The sequence below is a fragment of the Chaetodon trifascialis genome, chromosome 1, assembly GCF_039877785.1.
Source record: "Chaetodon trifascialis isolate fChaTrf1 chromosome 1, fChaTrf1.hap1, whole genome shotgun sequence".
Lineage (NCBI taxonomy): Eukaryota > Metazoa > Chordata > Actinopteri > Chaetodontiformes > Chaetodontidae > Chaetodon > Chaetodon trifascialis.
The window spans coordinates 26,477,586-26,501,132 of NC_092056.1; the positions used below are offsets into that span (position 1 = coordinate 26,477,586).

At 41.2% G+C, this 23,547-nt stretch overlaps 1 protein-coding gene across 1 annotated transcript; it reads left to right on the forward strand.

Moving 5' to 3' along the window:
- The first annotated feature begins 17,787 nt into the window (after window positions 1–17,787).
- LOC139328947 (high choriolytic enzyme 1-like) lies at window positions 17,788–18,573 on the forward strand. The gene has a single exon (XM_070959040.1). It carries the CDS (start codon window positions 17,788–17,790, stop codon window positions 18,571–18,573), a length of 786 nt encoding a protein of 261 aa, XP_070815141.1.
- The last annotated feature ends 4,974 nt before the right edge of the window (window positions 18,574–23,547 follow it).

Sequence of the window (23,547 nt, forward strand, 5' to 3'; positions counted from 1 at the left end):
TAAGCGCTGATGATTTGAGAGGAGCTCCGCTCCTGAATAAATTGGTGAATCGCTGTTGTGGATGAAATATTTCATGCTTTAAATACAGTCAAAGTATTTAAAGCCAACGATGAGTCAGTTTATTTTATACTTTAGAAGAGTTTGTCACTCTTGACTGAGTGACTTACTGCGTCTGTTTCAAGGTTTCAGTAGAAAGCTTGAAATAAAGCTCCCGCTGAAACAGCTTTATTCCTCCTTGTCATCCAAAAATACGGCATTTGTCTTTTTAATTTCCTGATTTTCTTTTTTTCTTTTTTTGGTCTTATGGTTTTTTTTTTTGTTTTTTTTCGGTGTGTGTGTGCTTTTTAACGTGTATCTAAAGTTTCCATTAAGAAAAGCACGTCTGAATAAACAAAAGTCGTGTTTTCATACTTCACACTCATTCGGACTGCATCGCAAAACATAATTCGGTATGTTCACAGACTGTTAGCCTGACAACAAAGCGCAGTGTGAGGAATTAATTAAATAAAAAAAAGGAAAAAAAAAGCTTTCAGAGTGGGAAACAACAAACCAGTAAAAACGGAGCAGTAAAAAAATGACAATGACAATTCTTACAGCTTCTGGGACGAAATTAAACGTTCATGGTATTTTATTCCTTGATATTTATACAACAAAAAGTATATTTGATGACACACCTTTTTTAAATGAAAAAAAATAAATAAATAAAAAAAAAATATATATATATATATCTTTTTTTTTTTCAGTTTTGGATCTCTTCACATTTATCTATTTATTTACTTACTGCCTGACTGACCGACTTTCTTAGGTAGTTATTATTATTTTATTGTTATGAATGTAACGTTTAGAATATAGTCATGAACTTTGTCCTATTCAGGGAATAGTTATATACAATGATACTTATTGCACAGTGGCTCTACCTAACGCCTTTAATCAGACCATAGACAGACCAAATCCTCTTTCCCAATAACACTTCAAGTCATATTTTGCCAGGAGGTTTTCAACACCAGCCAACATAAGCTTACAGACGACCCACATTAAATACTGCAAAAGTTCATAAAAGTTCACTGCAGTTGCTCTGATGTCCCTGAGCCACTTCCTTGATTTGAATGTGGCATTATGATGAGATAAATTTACATTCAGGAGAAGTAAAAGCACTTTCATCATTGAAATGAAGCTCCATCTGTCTGCAAGCTGGCATTAAACGCAAGCTATCTGAGAACCAATTTCACATTTTGTGCAGGAATCATGTTCAAAAGCAATAAATCTGGGGCACATTTAACACAGAAACCTCTTCAGATCAAAGAAAAATCTTCTTTAATCTTTTACAGGTGATCAATAGCTCCACTTAACAATACTTAGTCCATTTTTGCCATTTCATTACATACTGGAAATACATTACATGGTGTCAAAGGCGTTTGTCTTTCCCCTGGCATATGTTTTGTCATCTATCTATCTATCTATCTATCTATCTATCTATCTATCTATCTATCTATCTATCTATCTATCTATCTATCTATCTATCTATCTATGGTCAAATCTAAGCTGCTGGGAAAAGAGAACAGGGTCTTTCCTTCTTCCTTTATTTCCCCTCCTTGTCCCTGAATTGCCCTTTTAATCCTGTTCTACGTGTCTGACTGACATCACGCCACTCTGGCTCCCTGCTCTGATGTCTTCAAGCTGACGGTGTGAATCAAGAGGTTCCCCTCAGCTCCTTCCAGTGACCCTTGACCAGGGGCTGCCCTTTCCCTGACACTGGCTGAAGAGAAGGGGGATATGATAGTGAGATGCTCAGGCATGATAAGCTGCAGCCTCAGACCACCAAACTCTGATACAGTCGCTTAATTTATCAATGCCATTTATCAAAACTTCAAAACCTAAAGACTGAAAATGATTAATAATCATAGAGCAATCATCTTCAAAGGAACTTTGATCTGAAATGCTACCTAACGAGACTCAGTTTCATTTTGTCCAAAATTTGGCGTTCATTTTGTGAAAAATGCACATTCCCACTGAGGGAGGCTCAGCTACAGCGAGTGCCACGCCTCAGCGAGCCCATCTGATGCTCGTGGAAACATTCTTAAAAGCAGTGAATGTGGGAGGAAGCCTGTCTGCCGAGGAGCCCCCTCATAAAACATTTCAGGGACCAAGGAGGGGAAAAAAACGCACCAATCAACTCAAGGACTGTACAAAGATTGGTCTGTCGTTGCTAAGAGACAGATACAGAATAACCTCCATGAGAAACATGACCATGACCCTTCCTCCTCCTCCTCCTCCTCCTCCTCCTCCTCCTCCTCCTCCTCCTCCTCCTCCCAGTCTCTCCCTCTCCTACCCAATTACTACACAACATTAAAGCCCACCTCTGTCACATTAAAGCTGAAAAGCAGCTAGGTGGAGGGGGGCGGGGGGCTGGGGTTTGTTTCGGTAGCAGTGAGAAGCTGCACAGAAGATTTCAGATTATTCCTGAAAGCAAAAACCACTTTATTAATTTTATTTTATCTCTTTACATGAGAGAATGAGCATGGCTTAGGTGCAGCAGACGTGGAGAGTTGATGCGAGTGCATTTTATGCAGGCTGGTGGATGGGCGGAGTTTGGGATGGATGAGAAGAGGGTGGGGGTGGGCAGAGGGAATCTGTCAGACGAATGAGAAGATGAAGATTTGACAGAGAGGTGACAGAGAGTTCAGCTTCTACGAAGCCTGTCGATTAGTGTGTTTGCGGCTGACAGGTGGAATCCCAGGGGTGCGTCTGTCACTGCGTCTGCTGCCAGGCCCGGCTGCACCACCTCCACCACCACCACAACCATCACCACAGGAGACACCCATGGGCGGGGATATGCTACAGACGCCGAGGCACCTCATTGGCCTGACACAGCAGCCCGGCCTCCCAGTCAGAGCCAAGATTAAAGCTTTATTGTGCACAGAAAGCAGGGCGAAAGTCATGTTAATCCTCCACTAATACATTGCTATCAGTGATCTGTTTTTACGACACGATCGAAACAAGCTTCCTGGAAGCGTATTAAGCTGACATGTGAAACAGTATTTTTTGTTTGTTTGTTGATACATACTGTTGCAGCCATGCATGTGACTCTGAAAAGCACGGTGCTGAGAGGGCCTCTGCTGTTGCTAAGATCCATTAAGATGCAAATCTTTCTTTTTGAAAAGTTTTTTTGTTATGAAAAGGCAACTGGGGCAAAAGGAAAAATCATACTGGGATGAAGAAAATCATGGCAGCACTGAAATCAGACACTATGGCAAAGTCAGATCAGATCAGAGACAAAAATAGGCCACACTAACGCCTCCGTGGATGTCGTAAGTATCGTTTCAAATGAAATGGCAGTCGCTCAGAATGTGCACGATGCAGTGGGACTGTCAACGTGTAGGTCTGACATTTAAAGCAATGCTGTTTCACGTCGTCACAGGCAGTTCACTGAGTCCAGTGTCTCTGCATGAGCGTGTTGGTGACACTGTCTTCCAGTGGTGGAAAATGTGCATGAGTCAAGCACTAAACTTAAGTACAATTTTGAAGTACTTGTATTTTACTTGACTGTACCAATTTCATATACTACTCCAAGGCAAATATTGTACTTTTTACTCCACTACATTCATCTCTAGTCAGTAGTTGCTTTTCAAGGATTTGATGTAAAAACATACCACAGGCTTGTAAAATAGAGTGATGTGACAGACAGTGGCCCTCTAAACGTCTCCCATGGTTTCATTTAAATAATTGTTTGAGTGGTCAAATTATCCAAAAATTTCACAGAAAGAGTCTTTCTTTATTATTTATTAAACCTTTACTTAACCACCTTTTTTGTGGGAGCCCTAGCCAAGATAGCAACAATACAGTGTTTCAAACCACATAAATGCAAGCATTAAAGACTTGGATTAGATTGGAAAAAAGTCCAAAAAAAAGAAATAAATAAATTACAGATTGGGTACCAGAGGAGTTTTCGTCTCTCCTGCCACATCTTGTGATCCTTCAGATTGGGACCGGGCCTGACCCCTATAGATCGGGCACCACTGGCCTAAACTACAAGCCTGATTCCCAAAAAATTGGGACACACAATTGTAAAATGTAAATAAAAAAGAGGATGCAGTCATTTGCAAACATTACATTTTTATTTAAAGCGTTCCTGAGTCCATGTATTAATCTCCTTTATCCAGTCATGTGTTCACAAAGTGGTGAACCTCTCTCCATCCTCGCTTGTGAACGACTGAGCTTTTCCAGGATGCCCCTTTCATACCCAATCATGATGCTATCACGTGTTACCAATCAACCTGTTTACCTGTGGAATGTTCCAAACAGGTGTTTTTGGAGCGTTCCATATCTTTCCTAGTCTAGTCCCAACTTGTTTGAAACGTGTTGCTGCATCAAATTCAGAATAAGCAGATATTTACAAAGTCAATATGAGCATATGTCAAAAAGGATTAGCAAATGATCAATATTTACATTTTAGTCATTGGGAATCTGGCCTGTTCCTAACAGTACATGCAATAAGCTCTACCTCAACCAGCTACAACAGCTGAATGCTTCATGCGGACTAATGCCTCAGTTTAACAATCTAATAGTGCAATATACATTTATAATAATCCTTCAGTCACATGGACCATTTGTCTGCAGACTGGAACCTGAGATGAGGGTGAGATGGTTTGGTTATCAGGGGAGAAATGATGTGTATTGCAGCGTGACATAAGTCAGCATAAACTACTGCTATGGTTTATTCAAGTTAACTGTCAATATACTCATGCTAAAACTCACATTAAATTGAGTCAGAAACTCCCAAAATGACCCTTTGCATATATCATGTAGACTTAAAGCTGTCACATTAAAATCCAATCTTAACAGGAGCACATATTTCCATATAATTGAACAGTGAAGCATGTTGACAAAACACTGCCTCCTTTATTCATCCAGATTCCATCACAGTGGTGAAATTAAGAGCAGCAACATGTTCCTTTCAAAAACTCAGTAAGTCTCCAACAAGTTATACTGACTACTGAAGAAAAATGTCCCAGCTGGCTGTTTGTAACCTTCCTGTGGTGATAAAGTAAGGAGAGTTTCAACAGTACACTCATTCTTCTTTTTTTCCTGCAGATAAAATATTATTTTAAGAATCAAGCAAAAACCCAAACAGGGTAAAGCTCTGCTGCTATGAAGACAAACAGAAGTCAGTTGATCTTATAAAAAAAGAAGTCCAGATATCCTGGGGGAACGCTGAAATGATCAAATAAACATGTGATTGTCAGGGGACAGTGATGCATGAAGACATTAGTGGAAATGATGTGAAACGTGTCACTGCACTGATAACACAGGGGATTTCTAGTGTACATGTGTCTCCAGAGTTTGCTGATGCCCATCATGTAGCATTGTTCCTAACAAAAACACAAAGCCTTTGATTTCCTTCTTAGCGCTTCTTAATCATCAGTGATCATTCACGGGTCACAGGAATATTGTCTGTGTGCTGTGACCTTTGACCTCTTGATCTCCTGAGTGCCCCTTGTTTGTAATCTTGCTGATGGAGGATATTGGATGACAGTGTAAGGAGAATCATTGAGATTCCTCAAGTTTAACCTGATGAGATTCAGAAGTTGTCAGTTTTGTTTTTTAAATTTCTTTCTCTGATCTCTGTTTTAAGGACTATGGCTTTGGTTGTGAGATGCGTGGAATGGGGGTTGGGGCTCTGGGTATGTGGGGTCACAAGCAGCAAGTGGAAAATAGATAACATAGGGGAAACACTGAAGGTGTAGAAAACAGATACAGCTTAAGTTTGCGACAGTAGAGTGCCGTCACCTCGGCTGGTCTCTGACGCTTCATAAAAAACAAAAGACACTGGGTGAATCCAGCTCACTTGGAGACTCTTCTGAGTTTTGATCATGAGGGATTCCTGCTGTTCTGTTTTGGCTTTGGGTCAATGGTTCAGATTGTCCTTCTGCTTTATATTTTTCCTGACAAGCAGACAGCATGGTCACAGATATCATGGCTCATTCCTCCATTCACAGGAAGGCTGCTTTTCATTCTATCTTATAATCCATCGTGGTGTTTATGGAACCTGCATTTGTTTTGATCAAACTTCCTGCTTTTTATCAGTACTTCATTGTTTCTGCAGCCTCTCATTGGACGGGACAAGACCTCACGCTCAGATTGGATGAATGAGGTTTGTAAAATGCAGACAAAGCCTTTTTTTAAACAGACATCACTTGCTATGAAGTTACCCAAAAATGATCCCTTATGTTTCTCTCACTTGTCTATTTATCAAGGCATCATTAGTGACAACAGAAAGGTTCAAACTGGGTTTGTCACCATTTAAAAATGGGTTAGGGTTAGGTAAAATACAAAGACATGCATATCCATTTATGAAGAATTTTGAATGTGTCCACCAAATGTAATAACAAACAAATGGACCAAAACAGCCTGAATGATCCTGGTTTTCATCTGGAAATCTTAAGACGTCACCTGACACGTACAGAGGTTTCATCGCGAGTGACCACGCTGATGTCAGACTGTTATTTGGGCACACTGGAAGAGTCTACAGTGTGTTCTTGGAGATGGGACTCTCCGCACTGCTGCAGCCAGTTATTTATGGATTTGCACAGGAAATTCTTGTTTGGTGCAGCCTCAAGGTGGAAACATAATGGTCACTTCAGTGACAGAGGTGAATCAGCTCAAAGCTCAGACTTTGCATCTCCAGATGAGTCTGAATGCAAACTCAGGCACTCAGGCAAACTCAGTCTGTTGAACTGATTTCTAATAACATTAGTTCACAAACATGACGTTAGCTTTATTTAGAGTGCTGTCGGAGTAACTTTAACAACAGCATTACCAGCATAACACAAAGGACATATGACAAGCTTTCATTTCACTTTTTAAAAAGTGGAAAAGCCAATAGAGATCAGTGTCTTTCTACAAGGTTTCTGTACAATAGTTTGTGTTTACAGAGCAGTTTGAGTGGCTCTTTCTCACCATCTCACTGTCTAAGTGATGTAATATAAAAGCATACAATATTTCATTTAATAGTGTTAATACAATATATAATGTTGTCCAAAAAACCCCAAAAAGTCCATGCTGTCAAACAAATGGAGGAAATGAATCTTAATCCAAAAACTAGCAGTTTTGCATTGGTTGCGTGCAAAGAGAGTCTCTCCATTTAGATGTGTTATGTAACAGGAGGCTGTAATCTGTTATATAATAACAGAGTAAGTCAAATGTACTGTACTTAAATTGGTGGGTACCAGGATTTGTTTTTATCTCACAGGCAGAATTGTTTGTTCTCTTTAACATCTGTAAGATAACAAAAATTAAAATTACAGTGAAATATTGCTCACAAAATGTTTAATTAATCCTTTACAGTCTGTTTTTTGCTTCCACTGCTGTGGCAGAGGACGTGGGGTGAGATATGGGTCCCGATGGTTGGACTTTATTTTGAGACAATTCTCACAATGATGTTGCTATCAAAGGCAAAAATGCCCAAAAATAATTGTTGGAGAAAAGATGTCAAAGTTGTCGGTAAACAGAATCTTGCCTCTGATTTTTAGATATATATATTTCTTTCTCTGCTCTGTACGTTAAACCTTCACAGACCTTGTTCTTCTCAGGGAGGCGTCTCTGGTCATATGTGAATGAATGTATTCCAGAGGAAACAACAGCCTCTTAACATTACAGAGTATTTGTAGCTCAGAACATGGTTTGGATTGAGAGCACTGATTTAAGAATAAAGCAGAATGTATATTTGCAGCTGTGTAACCAAAAGACAGAAAAATGTTATAGCTGCTAAATATTTGCTTCATCAGGATGTGTTTTTCACTTCTGTCACCCTCCATCAGTCTTTTCTTCTCACCTTGTGGCACTGACACACTAACCCAGTGACACACATACAAGACACAGGCATGGAGGCCGAGAAGTGCTGTGAGTTAACATAACATGCCATTTATTATTGACAGATGATGTTGCTCGTGCGTAAGCTGTTTTTTCAACCTCAGTTATGACCAAAGTGTCTCCCCCCCCCCCCCTTTTTTTTTTTTTAATTATTTGAACTGCTATTGTCAAAGACACACTGAAAAAGGGAAATCCTTGTGTCCAAGAGGCTGCTGACTGGAAGAAAAGAACTGTGAGACAGATGGTATAAGTTCAACTGATAGATTTTAGGGATAAACTAACATTAATTTCACAAATTTTAAATTGACTTTATTTTTATACAGGCAATTAATCTGCCATATTTTTAAAATGTCAGAAATGACTGAAATATCCCAAAACCCAAAGATTACTTTGGGCTTTGGGATATTTCCCAAAAAAGATTACTTTGGGTTTTGATTACTTTTATTGGTCGACTAATCAATCAAGTCATCATCAGCTGTCACGGACTTTCATCTTAATATTCTAATATATGGAAAAGTTGCAGATCATCGCTGCAATTGCTTCGTATATGATTCCCTGTGAACGCCTTATCAAACAGCTCCACAAAACTGATGCTTTTATGTATTACATTTGGTTGGTTTGCAAAATGAAGACGAAGCAGCTGAAAAGAGTCCTAATTTTGTGTCTTACACAAGAGGAAAAAAGGAGGTGAGAGGAGAAGGAAGAGAAGCTCTCACACTGCAGATGGCCTGTCAGCTCCATTCAAACACCAAAACACAAACCAGTACTTTTTCTTTCACCTGCATGCTGCTCTGATGATGAAATTTTGACTTCATCCACAGAAACTTCATGAATAAATGTTTCTTCTTCACACTGAGTCAGCGGGGAGAGGTCATTTCATCCTCATCAGATTGAATCACATTCTGTCATGAAAGGTTTGAACTGTTTGCTGCTTCTCTCTGCTGAGGATATTTTTGGCTCTCCGACGTGGCAATCACAGAGATGCACAGAGAAAGAGAGCGAGGGAGAGAGAGTGATGGCTGTCAGAGGGAGAGAGAAGCTCACAGAACTCCCCCGGCAGGCAGTGTGTGAGATCTGGGGCCCTGGGGCCCTTTGGATGGCTCACGTTGAATGGGTGCCTTGGCGAGGTGACCAGGCTCATTGAGAACAGGTTACGAGGGGAAGGGAATGCTTTTGCTCTGCGTTTGGCCCCCTGACCCACTGTCCAACGTCTGCCTTGGCAGCTTTGAAACCCAACATATTTATTTGCAGCGTTCTGAAGAGAGAGGGTGGAGCGGCTGTCAGAATAAAGTCATCGTCCTGCTGACAGCTTCATCTGCTGTTGAAGGGCAGCTATGACAGGCGCACAATGTCGCTGCATCGGCCAGCCCTGGGCGAAGGACTGTCATATGTGGACATGCTGGGAATCTAGCAACCATTTCCCCTCCCTCCCCTCTCCCTTGATACACCAAAATTATTTCTTTGGCCCTCTTAGAAATGTTTTTCATCTCCATGTACAAGGATGTCAACTGGGTAACATGTGGGAACTCTGCACCGCTTTGCGTCAGTGCATGAATGTTGATTTTGTTGTTTTTCTCATGGTCTTATTGTGTGTGAGAGGACAGATTTAACAGAAATGTATTTCTGAGCTCTATCTAAATATGCACACGGATAGATTTAAGAAATATAAGATCTAATAATAATATATCCGTTGCAGGTGCACCACTGTTCCCTCTAAGCTGATTTTTGTTTTGTGGGTCTTGTCTGATATTCAATAATAATTAAATTAATGTATAAAGGTTCTCCTCTAATAACAACTCAATACATACAGCAGATTTTCTTTTTTTTTTTTTGGATGGATACCAGATGTACTGTTGAGGAAAGAAGAATTAGTTTTGTTTTTTTTTTTTTAGCATACTTGTGTCTATTACTACAAGAAACACCACCCTCTCTGCAACCAATTGAAAAAGCACAAGCTAGTAGGCTAAACCAACTACATGCAGTGGGCTGTCCACTGTAATTCCACTATGAGTATGTTCTGTACTGACTGACAAGTTTCTCATTATTCTATTCTATTAAACTACATGATCTGTACCCCAACATTTCACATCCATATGTTTTGTAACCACATTTGTCTTCTTACTGTACTCCTGCAGCGGCAAGGAGGTTAATTTTTAAATGTGATAGGTTACAAAATAGTTAGTGTTAAAAATGTTTTTTATGTTTTTTATTTTTTATTGCTTTTCCACCAAATGTTTTAAACTGGGCAATGAAGCTTAAAAGCCTGAAAACATAAATTTAAACCAGGCAGTGTGAACCTCCCAACATTATTCAGCACTGATTCCGCTTGATTGGCAGCAGAGAGGAGGTGCCATTTCAAACAAGAGAACCAATCAAAAACAATGCTCAATATCTGAGCACATGCTGCTCAATGAATAGAGCCTGTCTACACAACAGCTCCTTGTAAACCATCCTACCACTGAAGGTGTTGCACCCAATGGCTTTTCTGACCTGCGCTGTCCAGAAATATGCCAAAAGAAGGCATTCCTACACAGAGCAGTGGAATAACTGTTTGTTTCTAGGAGCTTTTTACCCAAAAGAGTATATTTAGATGTAACCACCTAGTAATCACCAACATTTTGATTAGTAATTGTATTTTTTTTTTTACCTCAGGAGCTGTAGCAGATTACAATTACATTTATTTTTTAATTTGATGCCACAACACCATTACATGCAACTAATTACTTCCCAACACCGCAAACCTGTGAAATGCAGTATACCATAATTATTTAAATTTTAACTTTATAGGTTCCACAGAATATCAACACATTTGTTAGCTGTTTGGTTCTGTAGTATATATCTATTGAAAAATAAATAAATAAATAAATAAAAAATAAAACAATGGCTTGACTAAACTGACCAAACCACTGGCAAGATTAAGATGTAAAGTGGGATATAAAATGCCTGTGTGCAGGCCCTGTCCAGGTAATTGCATTAGCGATGCTCTGGGTGGTGAAGCAGCGGTACTGCGACCAGCTGGCGTCATGCTAATGTGCACGGGGCACCAGCACCCTTTCCTATCAATAATTATCATCTGGTCATTATCTGAGCCATGCCACTGATGGGCATCCTGCAGCCCTCTCTGCAGCTCAGACAAAGAGGACGGAGCAGGTTTCTGCGCTGGAATGCTGCCCATGTATGAGGAGTTATTCATGCCACAGAGAAGCTGGAGCAACACAAATGGTGTTCAGAAAGATGAAATTAAATACATAAATAAGCACTACTTTTGACTGAGGAGCACTTGAAATTTTTAGTGTTGGCGCATCCATCTTACTCGCCCTCCATTAGTATAATGTTATGTTTTGGTTTTGGTCATCTTGGTGGAGGTTGGGGGGGCCCTGGTCAGCCCATCCAGGAATTTGGCCCTCCCAGGAGAAATCAGCATCATAGTTTTTATGATCTTATATCTATTTTTGTTGTGATTTATTGTTCTTATTATTTCTGTCATTGGATGGATATATACTATATGAGCTTTATCCAAAGGTTTCTTTTGTTGTCAACTATCTTGCAGCTTTAGTGTATGGAATATCATGTTTTATTGTTGGTTGAAAGTCTGAAAGAACTGGCTCTGTTTCTGATGATAAACCATCTGCTGTTGATCTGCTTGACTGCTTTTGAGTTGTGTGTAACAATGTGAGTGATGTTAACCTCTTTTTAAGTCAGTTTGATGCGTCACATCAGCTGGCGTCTGGCAGCCACGCTACAAGAATCAGCTACAGCTAACACTTTTCTAGGTTCCACTAAAGATTCCAGTAAAGGATAGCACTGACTGACTGACCACAAGCTTGCACCTGCGGCAGGGACATGTGAAACCACCACTACCGGGACCTGGATTGCCCATTTCACCACCAGCAGTGACCTCAGAATCCGATGGTAGCTGTGCGCCTGTTAGCTGTCCTCCTCCCAACGCTCATCTTGAAGAATTAAGCAATGTGAGTCCAGATGACCTCAGCATGGATAAACTCAAACAGGTACTCCTACATAGTTTTAGAATGAGGTGGTTTTACACAACTTTAGCATACTTTGCCATTCTTTGAATTTTAAGTGCCATTGTTATACGGGAAATAAGCGTACCGCCATGGTAACTTATAAATGTGCATAATACTGGACTATTCAATAACATAACATTAAAAAGTCCAAAAGAATGACTTTTATTGTCAGGGTCTACCCTTAAAAACCTAGAGCTATGCCATTACTTAGTCTAAAGTAGCAGGTCTATAGTGCTTTAATAGTGTGGTATGTTCTGTAACATTTACCAAACATTTCTATTTTCACTGAGAGCAGACAAACCAATGTCATCATAATGTGTTACTCACTAGATTGATAGAAATGCACAGCATTCGATTTTACTTATTAATTTATTTTGGTTGAACATCTCTGAGTTCATTGTTTCCCTTCACACTTTTGAAACCAAACCTCTGCCGTCAATCCAGGAAGTCCAGTTTGTGTAATAAATCTATGAGTTTGAAGGCTTATCGGATAACAGTTAAAAACACCATGAGGCAGGATTTTAGCTCTGAGAAGTTTAGTGCACCTAAAGTGCAATTGTTTTATCCTCCATCTCTTTTTACACAGTTCAAGTTCAACAAAGTTCAAGCTCAACAAAAGTTAAGCCATGGTCAACTTCTTGGCAGGACCATTATTGACAGTCCTCTGCACTGCTGTAGTGCCATTGTAATGTCATTGAAATAAGTAAAAACAAACTCTCTGTGCTTCTGGTCTGGCACAAGAGAGGGATGTTGCTGCGCTCCACATGCTACCAAAAACTAGTTGGAAAATAGAAAATATAGACACAAAGACAAGAGTCAACTCTGTCCAATTGTGGCATTAATTGCCCCCCATATTCCCCACAACATCGCCACTAAATCTCTCAGCACCGTCTCCACCATCAGCTCAAATTACCGTCAACCTCTAATTGATATGAACAATAACAGAAGAAAGCTTGTTAATGGTGAACATAATTGTCCCAGACAAAAGGCTAAACACAGCAAATCACACTTTACAGCAGGAGCGAGCAGAAGGCGACGTCTGGGCTGCAGCCAGTGAGCAGGGAGAGATATTTCACTGCAGATATCCATCTACCACCTGAATCACATTTCATTACTGGGTCACCCAATAAACAGAGCGGCAGACTCCAGCAGCTCCCCTTTTACAGCCTGATACAAAACACGGTATTGTTTCTGTTGGATGTGAAAGTAAGCCTATATGATAAAGGCAACATAATGACCATGTATTTCTGCATATTATGAAAGCAAGGCAGTGTGTATAAGCATGTGTATAGGTAAAAGCTATTTACTTCAAGAAATATATTCAAAAATAAGAACGAAGTTTGCAAGAAAGGGAAATTATTGTCCTAAAATCCATTTTCGCTCATTTTTAAGGCTCTCCTGTGGAGTCTCTATCAGCGTGTTCCAGTGCTTTCCATTAGGTACATTGCATTCGGCACTACAATAAATAACTGCAGCCTGTTGGAGATGTTAAATGAAGTGGACAAGGCTTAAATCCTCCACTGCGTTGATAACTGGCTCACCACTCTCTCTCTTTCTAACACACTGCTGTGAGGAGGAGGGTTAACTATCAGCTATAATGTGTAACTGAAGATCAGCCTCCCCCTCCGGCTCCACTCCTCACACCCCCCACCCCTCCTGCTGCACCCTCCTCCCCCACCCCAGCCCTCCCTCCCCTCCCAGCATCCCCTGCTGCTGTTGTTGGGGTGGTCTCTGCTTCTGCTGTCACCAAGCCGCTGGTCTTTCAGCCGTCCTGCTCCCTTCCTCGTTTTTTTTTTTTTTTGCCGCTCTCTTAGGCGTCACAAGATTACTGAAGCAGTGCTGACATCTCTATCAGCCTGACCTAACACTCTGCCCTTTTCCTCCCTCCCCTCTCCTCCTCCTGCACTCCAGGATCCATCACACTCTCGCCTGAGCCGCTCACCACTACACATAAAAATAAAAGAGGAGAACAAAAACACAGACACTACAGTAAGTAAGTTTTTCCTCCCCAGCAGACAGCACGTGAAATAAACACTCTACTGCCTCCAGCACTTGATAGTAATTTAGATAAGCCTGCTCTAAATCTCTCTTTCTCAAATCAGAGAGACATTTTCTAGAGGTATTTCCGGGGCATCCCAGTGGTTTAGTTGGCCAGTGTATTAACAGGGACATTTAACTCATATCATGCTCATTAAAAAGGTGGAATTTCCCCAATTAAGGATTAATAAAGTGCCAAATTACTACCCATTCATCCATTTTTTAATCTGCTTTTAGCCATGCCAGCAGCATTACTCTATGGATGGCAATATTGGTCTGTCAGATGAAATATCTCAAGAACTATTGGATTGGCATGACATTTTATTAAGACATTCATGTTTCCAAGGGGATGAATCAACTGACTTTGGTGAGACCCTGATTTTTCCTCTAATGCCACCGTGAGGTTGACATTTGTGGGGTTGTGTGAAATGTTTCAACAACTGCAGGATAGCTTGCCTTGAAATTAGGAATGCACATTCATACCTCTGGTGCCATTGTCAAGTGCTATTTAGCAAATATTAGCAAGCTAAGATGCTAAACTCAGTTGGTGAACATGGTAAACATTGTTCCTGTTAAACATTAGAAACATTAGAGTTCCCAGCACAGTAGTTCAGGCAAGTCATTTGCATTTCAGTCTTTTAGAGTTTTCTAGAAAAATGACATTATGATATGCATAGAAAGTTAAGAGCCAAGGCACAACTGTTTTAGAGCATGCAGGGATTAAATGCAGCGCTGCACGAGGCTTCAAAAAGACAAGAGGCATTGAGAGAAACACATTGTGGAGTTTTCCACGCGTTTGAAAATACGGCCTACTTTCAGACCACCAGTGAGGCAGAGTGAAATAGATATAGGGACAGATGTAAAATTGTTTACAGAGCAGATTTTCTGCTCGGAGTAGAGACATGGAGCAAAATCAAAGAGCATGCCTTGTGATTTCATGCAGAGGATGAAGACATTCGTGTAGCCTGATCGCTGCTGAGTCACCACAAACATTATTGACTGCTATCAACAACAGCAAAACTAATGCTCGGTCCAATAAGTCTGGAAAAATGATATGATCTATATGCTGATAGCAAAACTTTGACTGAAACATGGCTGTTCTTCTGTTTCATTGAGATTTTGGCCATATAAAATCCACATATTTGAAAGACTTGCTATGTGTCCTTTTCAGACCACAGCCCCCTCAGTTACTGATGAACAGTCTGAAAAGTGCACCAAGGACAACAATGTAGTCCACACTACTGTCCACACTAAAAGTGCACTGTGACGATGCTGTTGCATATGAATGAAAAGAATATGAAATGTACACAAGTGAATATCCCCACCATAGATACATTGCATGCACATTCACTGGGACAGAGTGTGCTTCATCCCCATGGCAGCCAATAGAGGAGCAGCTGTTCAGCTGTCTCTAACATCAATCTGACTCCTGCCAAACACACGGTCAGCATTTATAATTGCTATAAGTGCCGAACATGTAATTGTAGAGTGATAAGAGTGATATGTAGATGCGGCGTCCTGATGTCGTGCATTGCCCTGGTCTGTGTATGTCAGCATGTATGGCTCTGTTATTAGTTGGCAGTATGTCTCTGCTGTGGCTTAAGATAAACAAGTGCCTGTACTTTAATTGTTCGGGTTGAATGAAGTGATTCTAATACTGGTCTTTTCAGACATATGACCACTTTCTCTTTTCATAAGTTATATTGAATTTCCCCCACTGAATGCTGTCTTTGCTCGTCGGCTGCATTCATCCAATCACCCCCCAGTGTTAGCTTTTGAGATTTGTGAGGGGAATGATTTTCATCTGCAAACAAACTGCTGTTCTTGATAGAATTCCTCAGTCGGTCCAGCCTGAGTGTTGTTATTAAGCAACCTAAAATGACACAGTCTGCAGGGGGGCCTGCCAGTGGAAAGATGCTGTCCATTAGCTGTCAACAATGACCACTGGGTCTACCCTCCCATGGGACTGGCAAGCAAGGCATCGTCTCATCCTGAGTCTGGCTGAGAGATCACACAGGCCCCATTGTCTCAAGCAGCCTGGGGTCTTATTGTAGCAGCGTCTCTGGGAACGGACGAGCCTTCACGTCCAAGGTCTATTAAAGAATGGGCTTTCTCCTGGCTAAGGCCATGAAAACTGTAAGGGATGAATCTAGGGGAACACAGAGAGGCTACGGAGTAGATTTGGAATAGGGGCACCCCTCCTTAGACGAGTTTGGAGTCCTCATCCAGACCTCCCGCTCCCTCTCCCAGTGCTGACCTCCCTTCTCCACCTCTGTTTAATAATGCCTGGGCCTTGGTCATTATTTTGGGCAGATGGAGACGGGGGCAGGCAGTGAAAGGAGCTGGTGTCACTCCTGAGGAGAGGATGGTAGGGATGACAGAGAAGAAAAAGCGAATCAGAGAAAAGATCAAAAGCAGAAGCTCGCCTTTCACTCGCCTGAAAGCGCTAAAGAGGATAAGGAACGATCGGGCCTGGGGTCTCCTGTCCTCTCTGGCAATTAGACTCAGCTGATGGAGAGAAAGGCGTGAATGGCAGGGTTCAAGGCCCTCTCTAGGACTCACACAACGGGAAGGAGTTTTTTCCCCGACGCCTCCTTTATCTTCCTCTCCTTTCAGAGTGTCAGAAATGCAGCTGAAATATCTCTCCAAAAAGACAGCACAATCCCCAATGCCAAACCTTAATCACGGTGGCTGATGAGATTGAGGGGGGAGAGGGGTTTTGGGGTGGGGGGTGGGGGGGCATTTGAGAGAAAACACACATTCTTTTCACAATTCATCTTTACACTTTATATGAGGCCAGGATTCAAGGGAGGTGTAGTAGGTTTATATGTGATAATTAAATTGAACAAATTAGAGTCCATATTTTCACAAGAAATGAGGACATATCACATCCTGGCTACATGGTTGAAAACCAATAAACAACAATATCTCATTGTGTTTGAAAATGTATTACAGAGTGAAGCTGTAGATATCTGAACTAAAATTAAAATCATTTATTTGACTTTGCCCATTCACTTTTAAATAAAGGAAACATGGGGGGGAGTAGAAAACTAGAAAAGTGAAAGGTGCTAAAGTTGCATCACGGATACAACTAACTGATTGTATACAAATTCAGTGAACATACAAAATAAATTAGCATTCATGCATCAGTAAACAAATGTTACTGGCGAACCTGCTGAGTGTCCCTGATGGACAGACAGCCATGGTGGTTTTCTACAATCGCTTGGACTGTTTCATACAATTTAGTATTCTCTTTTTTTTTTTTTTTTTGACTACAGAGCCATCTTGGGCACGGCCACAGCAACATGTCCCACAGGAACCTATTAACATCCTCTACATATGCACGAGTTTCAATAGGCCGTCTATCATCCTCACAGAGGGACACACAGCTTTTGCTACAACTTCAACAGCTTGTCATAAAAGACGCACAGGGGATTTCAATTACGCAGGTCATCAGAGAGTGAAGATGCAGTATTTGGGTCACACAAATTTAATTTTACATATATTCTTTGCTAAAGGTTGCTAAAAAGCCATTTGTAAAACAAAGAAAAATAAAACCAGCTGAGCTTATTGTATCTAAGGATCAATGTGGCACACTAAGAGGACAAAATGGACAGAGACTTTTGGGGAATTAGATGCTGTGTTTATAAAGTAGGTTTGTCTGTGAAGTCCACCCTTCAGATGTTTATTTAGGCCTAGCAGTGTGGACCCCAACCCATAATCCTCCTGCAGACACACCTGTAGTGGACAGTATAAAGACCCTGGACTGAAGTGAGTCAGACATCAAGCTTCACCGAGTCTCTCCACAGCAGCCCTCCACAGAAGCTCCAAAGCCTCCAAAGTGACCCTGAAGATGACTCCTTCTGTCAGCCTGCTGCTGCTTCTCCTGCTCGGCCTCTGTCAGGCACATCCTCTCCACGAGGAAGGAGGAGAAGAAGAAGCCCCAGATACCGTCGACATCTCCACCAGGATTCTGGCCTCCAACAACGCCACCAATGAGATCCTGCTGGAAGGAGACCTGCTGGCTCCCAGAACCAGAAACGCCATGATGTGCTGGTACCAGGACTGCGTGTGGAAGAAAGCCTCCAACGGCTTGGTGATGATCCCCTTCACTGTGAGCAGTGAGTTCACCGGCTGGGAGAGGCAGAAGATCGAATACGCCATGCAGGACTTCCACAGCAGGACCTGCCTCCGCTTCGTGCCTCGTCAGAACGAGTACGACTACATCAGCATCGAGAACAAAGTCGGATGTTTCTCCGCTCTGGGCAGAACGGGAGGCAGACAGGTGCTCTCTCTCAACAGGCAGGGCTGCCTCTACCACGGCATCATCCAGCACGAGATCAACCACGCCCTGGGCTTCCAGCACGAACAGACCAGGAGCGACCGCGACTACTACGTCAAGATCAACTGGGAGAACATCGACCCGCAGATGGCCTACAACTTCTACATGCAGTCCACCAACAACCTCAACACTCCCTACGACTACTCCTCCATCATGCACTACGGAAGAACAGCCTTCTCCATCCAGTACGGGAAGGACTCCATCACCCCCATCCCCGACCCCAACGTCCAGATCGGCCAGAGGCAGGGCATGTCCTACTGGGACATCGTGAGGATCAACATGCTCTACGGCTGCTAAGAACACTCCTTCTGATCTATACCCAACAATCATTTCAACTTTTAAAAAAGTGAAAATGTTTGTAAACCTAGATGACGGCAAGGTTTAGCATTGGTGAAATTCTTCTTTCAAGAAATGTTCATCAATGTTTATGTTGACATCAGGACTAAGAGCAACCACTCAATAATCCTGTGCACAACATCGATTCAGGTTAATGTTTTAATGGAAAATAATCAATTACAATATAATAATTATTGCATAATAACGTATATTGATCATAATACACATGCGATGATATATGAATTAATTTAAAACACCATTCCACAGAAAGTCAAACAGTTTACACCCCAGTGTGCTGGAATACTTCAGTCTTGAATGCTGCATTATTCCTGTAATTAAAGTGAATTGTTGTTAAAGTTGCATATGAACACATAAAATCATTCAGTGTTCTACATTAATAGATAACTGACCAATAAATGTGTAAAGGAGCTGTTGTGTTAGCCATATTCTGTGAAAGCTCTCTTCAAAAGGTGCAAGGCTGAAATTCATAATGAGGAGGGACAATAATTCAACAGAAACAGAACTTTGCATATAAAAGTAGGCTGCTGTAAAACATTGTCAGGGTGTGAATTTATGCTTGGTAGTTTTTATATTTTTGCATGTCTGGTTGTTCTGTGGTTTTGGTGCGACCTGCATGTCAGTACAACCAGTTTCACACCAGAGGCTGTGCCATAGATCACCCGGGTCAATGAAATGTTGGCGAGGACAATGTCATGTAGGAAAACAAGTTTCTGCTGGAACGTTCTTTAATAAGCAGACAGCAGCATGCAGAATTATGTCAATGAATGTGTGAAACCTCTCATACTGTACGGAATAAAATTCAAGCATACCTTATTTTTGCCTCTCCTGCTCATCTATCTATGTCTATGTATGGAGCTTATGTTACTTATGTAAATCTGTTCACACATTCATAGCCAGAATTGCAAACTTGTATAATACAAAGCTCTGTTGTACAAAATGAAACCTTGAGTCTTCTCCCCAGGTTTTCATTTAAAGGACAATACTGGAACTATTCTATGGATTTCATAGTCAACAAATCCGACGGAAAGGCACAAAACCAACAATGAATTGACCTTACGACAGCTATTATCTGGGTACGTTAACCTTGTGGTGCTTTATTTTAAGCCAATCCCAGAAACGCTGTCCTGCTGACGTGAACACAAGATCAGTGATTCCTAAACAGGCGATCTGCACCCAAGGAGGCTCTTCTGTATTTGCCAGCGAGTACGTGGAAAGAATATAGCCTAAATAACAAATTGGTTTTAAAATATATCCACATACAGGTATAGTGTCAGCTATAGCACCTGAACATCACATATTACAAAAGTGTGTGAAAACAAAACTATTAGCAAGCAGAGAAGCTGAAAGTTTGCCTAAAAGTGGTTAAATAATTAGCAGATGCTTGAAATAGCTATCAGTAACAAATAAATGGTTAAAACATCATGGTTTAGCCACAGTATGGTGATTGAATTATACTGACTAAACTAAACAAAACACTAACATTTATATTGAATATATATTAATATATGCACACAAGAGGACCAACAGCTGAAAATCCAGCAACTGCACTACATTTGCTCCTGTTTGAGTAATGTTTCTTAGAAATTACAGAGCAAAGCTCTTTTAGGAAATGATTTAGCCTTTTCAGAAGCTGAAACTGTACATGTCAAACCAGTTTTCGAAAATTCACATCATCAGTAGGAACAAATGAGTTTGGGGCTGAGTGCCACACACAGGCTGCACGGGGAAGAACAGGACAGACAAACGGTTTTGGTGTTTTCAGGGGATTTGTTGATAGTAACCAAAATCTATATTTTTGCTGGCCTTGTCGTTTAAGATAAATCACAACCAACATATATTACTCCTCTATATGTTTTTTTTTTCAACTATGTCATTCAACAGATTTTTACCACAATCGATAGATTCGAAGAGATATTCAAAGACAACACCAACAAAAGGCCAACTTACTATCAGTGCATTGGTCTCGCTCACAAAATCATTTTGGATCTCCTCTGTCAATCAGAGCTGTCAGCTGTTCGTAGCCTCAGGCTCTTCGGGATCAAGGGCTTTGATGCTGGACTGCTCTGGAACAACACAGTGGCCCCACAGCCTCTGGGCAGCAGCCCAGCTCGAACACACTGTGCCTGTGATTTACCTGCACCCAGACTCCCTGAAGGATTGTTAGCACTATGGGGAGTGGTGGGGGGCAGGTGAACTGCCCACATGGTCAAAATCAAGCTCATTACTGAAAGCAATGATTGCAGCTATGATTTTGAGAATTTTCAAAAGTGGAAACTGTGACAGAAACAATCATGGTGCTGTAGGACTGCAGACAAAATGTTTAGTTGGCTAAATTCGAATTCTTTGGTCCTTTAAAGGAAAAGTCAGACAGTTGGGGAAATATTCTAATTCTCCGTCATTCCTGCTGAGAGTTAGAGGAGATCACACTCACTCCAAAAAAGCTCCACTTTATTAAAACACATTAGCAGTTTAACAGTTGTTAGTGAGAGGTTAACAGCAATGATGGTAATGATGATTCTCATGATCAGAACAATTTGATGATAATTATACAACTCTCCTGATGAGAGCTGATGTTTGGAAACAGAAAGAATGAACACATATAATCCTAACGTTCAGTAAACAACTGAAACCTGACTGCGCTGCTCAGCGTGATCTGAACAGTGTGTTGACTGAAACCAGTCAGCTTTCAGTATGATGGTTAACCATATTTGTGCTTTAATACTCTGTGCCATGGTTTCCTGAAAATGAGTGCCTGTATACAGTCATACTTAGAATTTAGTGGCTGTACAGTTTCCACCAGCATCCAGAGTTTGAAAGTGAGGTGCCATAGAAATAAAGACAAAGTGAACCACAAACAAACCAAGCAGGCTCGCTGTCAGTGTGAAAACAGCGTCCTGCTGCTCTGCAGTTTGCTCACTGGCAATGCTTTATGTTGGGAACTAGTAAAACACTATGTTGCCTATTAGACCCCTCCATCCCATCTCCACACACACATACATACACACACACACACACACACGGTCCACGCTGGATATAGTTATTAACGTGTTAATAAGGACTGTTGATGGATAATAATGCACATTCACACCTTCTTCAGAGAGTTATATGCAGTGCCTCTGCGCACACACACACACACACACACACACACACACACACACACACACACACACACACACACACACACACACACACACACACACACACACACACACACACACACACACACACACACACGAACATTCTCAGGTCCATCAGATATTGAGTTATAACAAGTCTTTTGAGACCAATCGGCCTCTGTATTTGGGGCTCATCAGAATGCATGTGCCACATCACATTAGTCCCCACGTGTGAAGCGTGATTTTACTTGGTAATTCTGAAGCGTCTCGCTGCCTATACATATTCATGCTGAACCTATAAGTGTCAAAATTGAGATGTCCTTCTAGTGTCCTTGACAGCGGGTTATTAATATTGATGCCTAAGTCAACACTGTAACTAGATGAAGAGATATGCAGGTCATCGTCTGCCACGTTCCCCACATCCTCTGTCCTCAAGACGATTGGACAAATCATCAAATTATTTTCTATAGTGTAGCATCGTGTAGGATATTATGTGTATGCTGCACTGAGCCGTGCAAAAAAAGATATTTAGTTTATTTCTCCAGGGGAGGTGTTATCTGAAGTATTTCTCAAACAATCCAGTGTGTACACATCAAACTTACTCAAAATGCTGACATCTTTAGTATCTAATCAGTTCAATCACCAAATACTTTCAGGTGCAATGCATTTGCATCGCATTTGATACAGAAATTATGGGATTCTTATTGCATTTCATGAGAGCAGTTTTCCTCTAATTTTACTCGTTTCTCATTTAAGAGGCTGCTGACTGTGAGCCCACGCGCTCTGACTTAAAAGCCATAAATCCCAAGGTATTACTCTGAACGCCAACATCTTAACTACTTCAATTCTCCAATCCCTAAATTGGTGCGGCTGTTGTTGCTTGTGGCTGGTTTTAAAATCCTGCTCCTGAGCGATGTGCAGCCCGGTACCGGAGGTTTGTCTGGCTGCTGTGCTTGATAGGATGCTGGCTGCAGGCATCTCGTCACAGCAGCTGAGAGGAGGTCGCCGAGGTTCTCCTGCTCGTGGCGACGCCCAAGGGCCATCAACACAGTGGGGAGCCCGGGTGCCAGCGAGGTCTCGCACAGCCTTGCCTCGCTTCATGAAAGCCTAATGAAGAGAGGGGGCTCAGAAACCGTGCTGTTAGACGCCCACAATCCTGCAGCACAGGAGCACGGAGAGGATGAATATGGCGTGCAGGGGAATTCAAGGAGACACAGCACAGAGCTGAGACAGAGAGGCAGAACTTATAACTGAGATTGTGTGCATTTAATGGTGACAGAAATGAGAGACACAAAGTCTTCATCTGTGACTGCCATTAATAAATAAAGTCATGAGTACAGATCTGGCCCCATTCCACTCAATGGCAAAGACTGAAATACAACACAATGCAATGCAACATCCCTCTATCTATAAAGAATGAAAATAAAATCAAAAATTTAGGCACTTATCTTTGCATGTAAAATTAATCCATATTTCATATGGTCATATATATATATATGTCATATTGTTGTACAATTAATGCGTCAATACTTTATGCATGTAGCTCTTTATCATTTAAAAGGTAAATGTAATAAAAAAAGGAATACCATGCATAAGAGTTGCTTTGATTTTTATGATATGTTGCTGTATATGGACATATGAAAGGCTCAATTTGGAACACTAATTGTTACCTGACATTTATAATTAATATTTAAAACCTTGTACATAAAAAAATAACTATTTTCTACAAAAACACTTTATGACAAGTTGTACTTTTTTAAAGTTAGCCATTTTTCAAATGGTGGATAAGATAATCTGT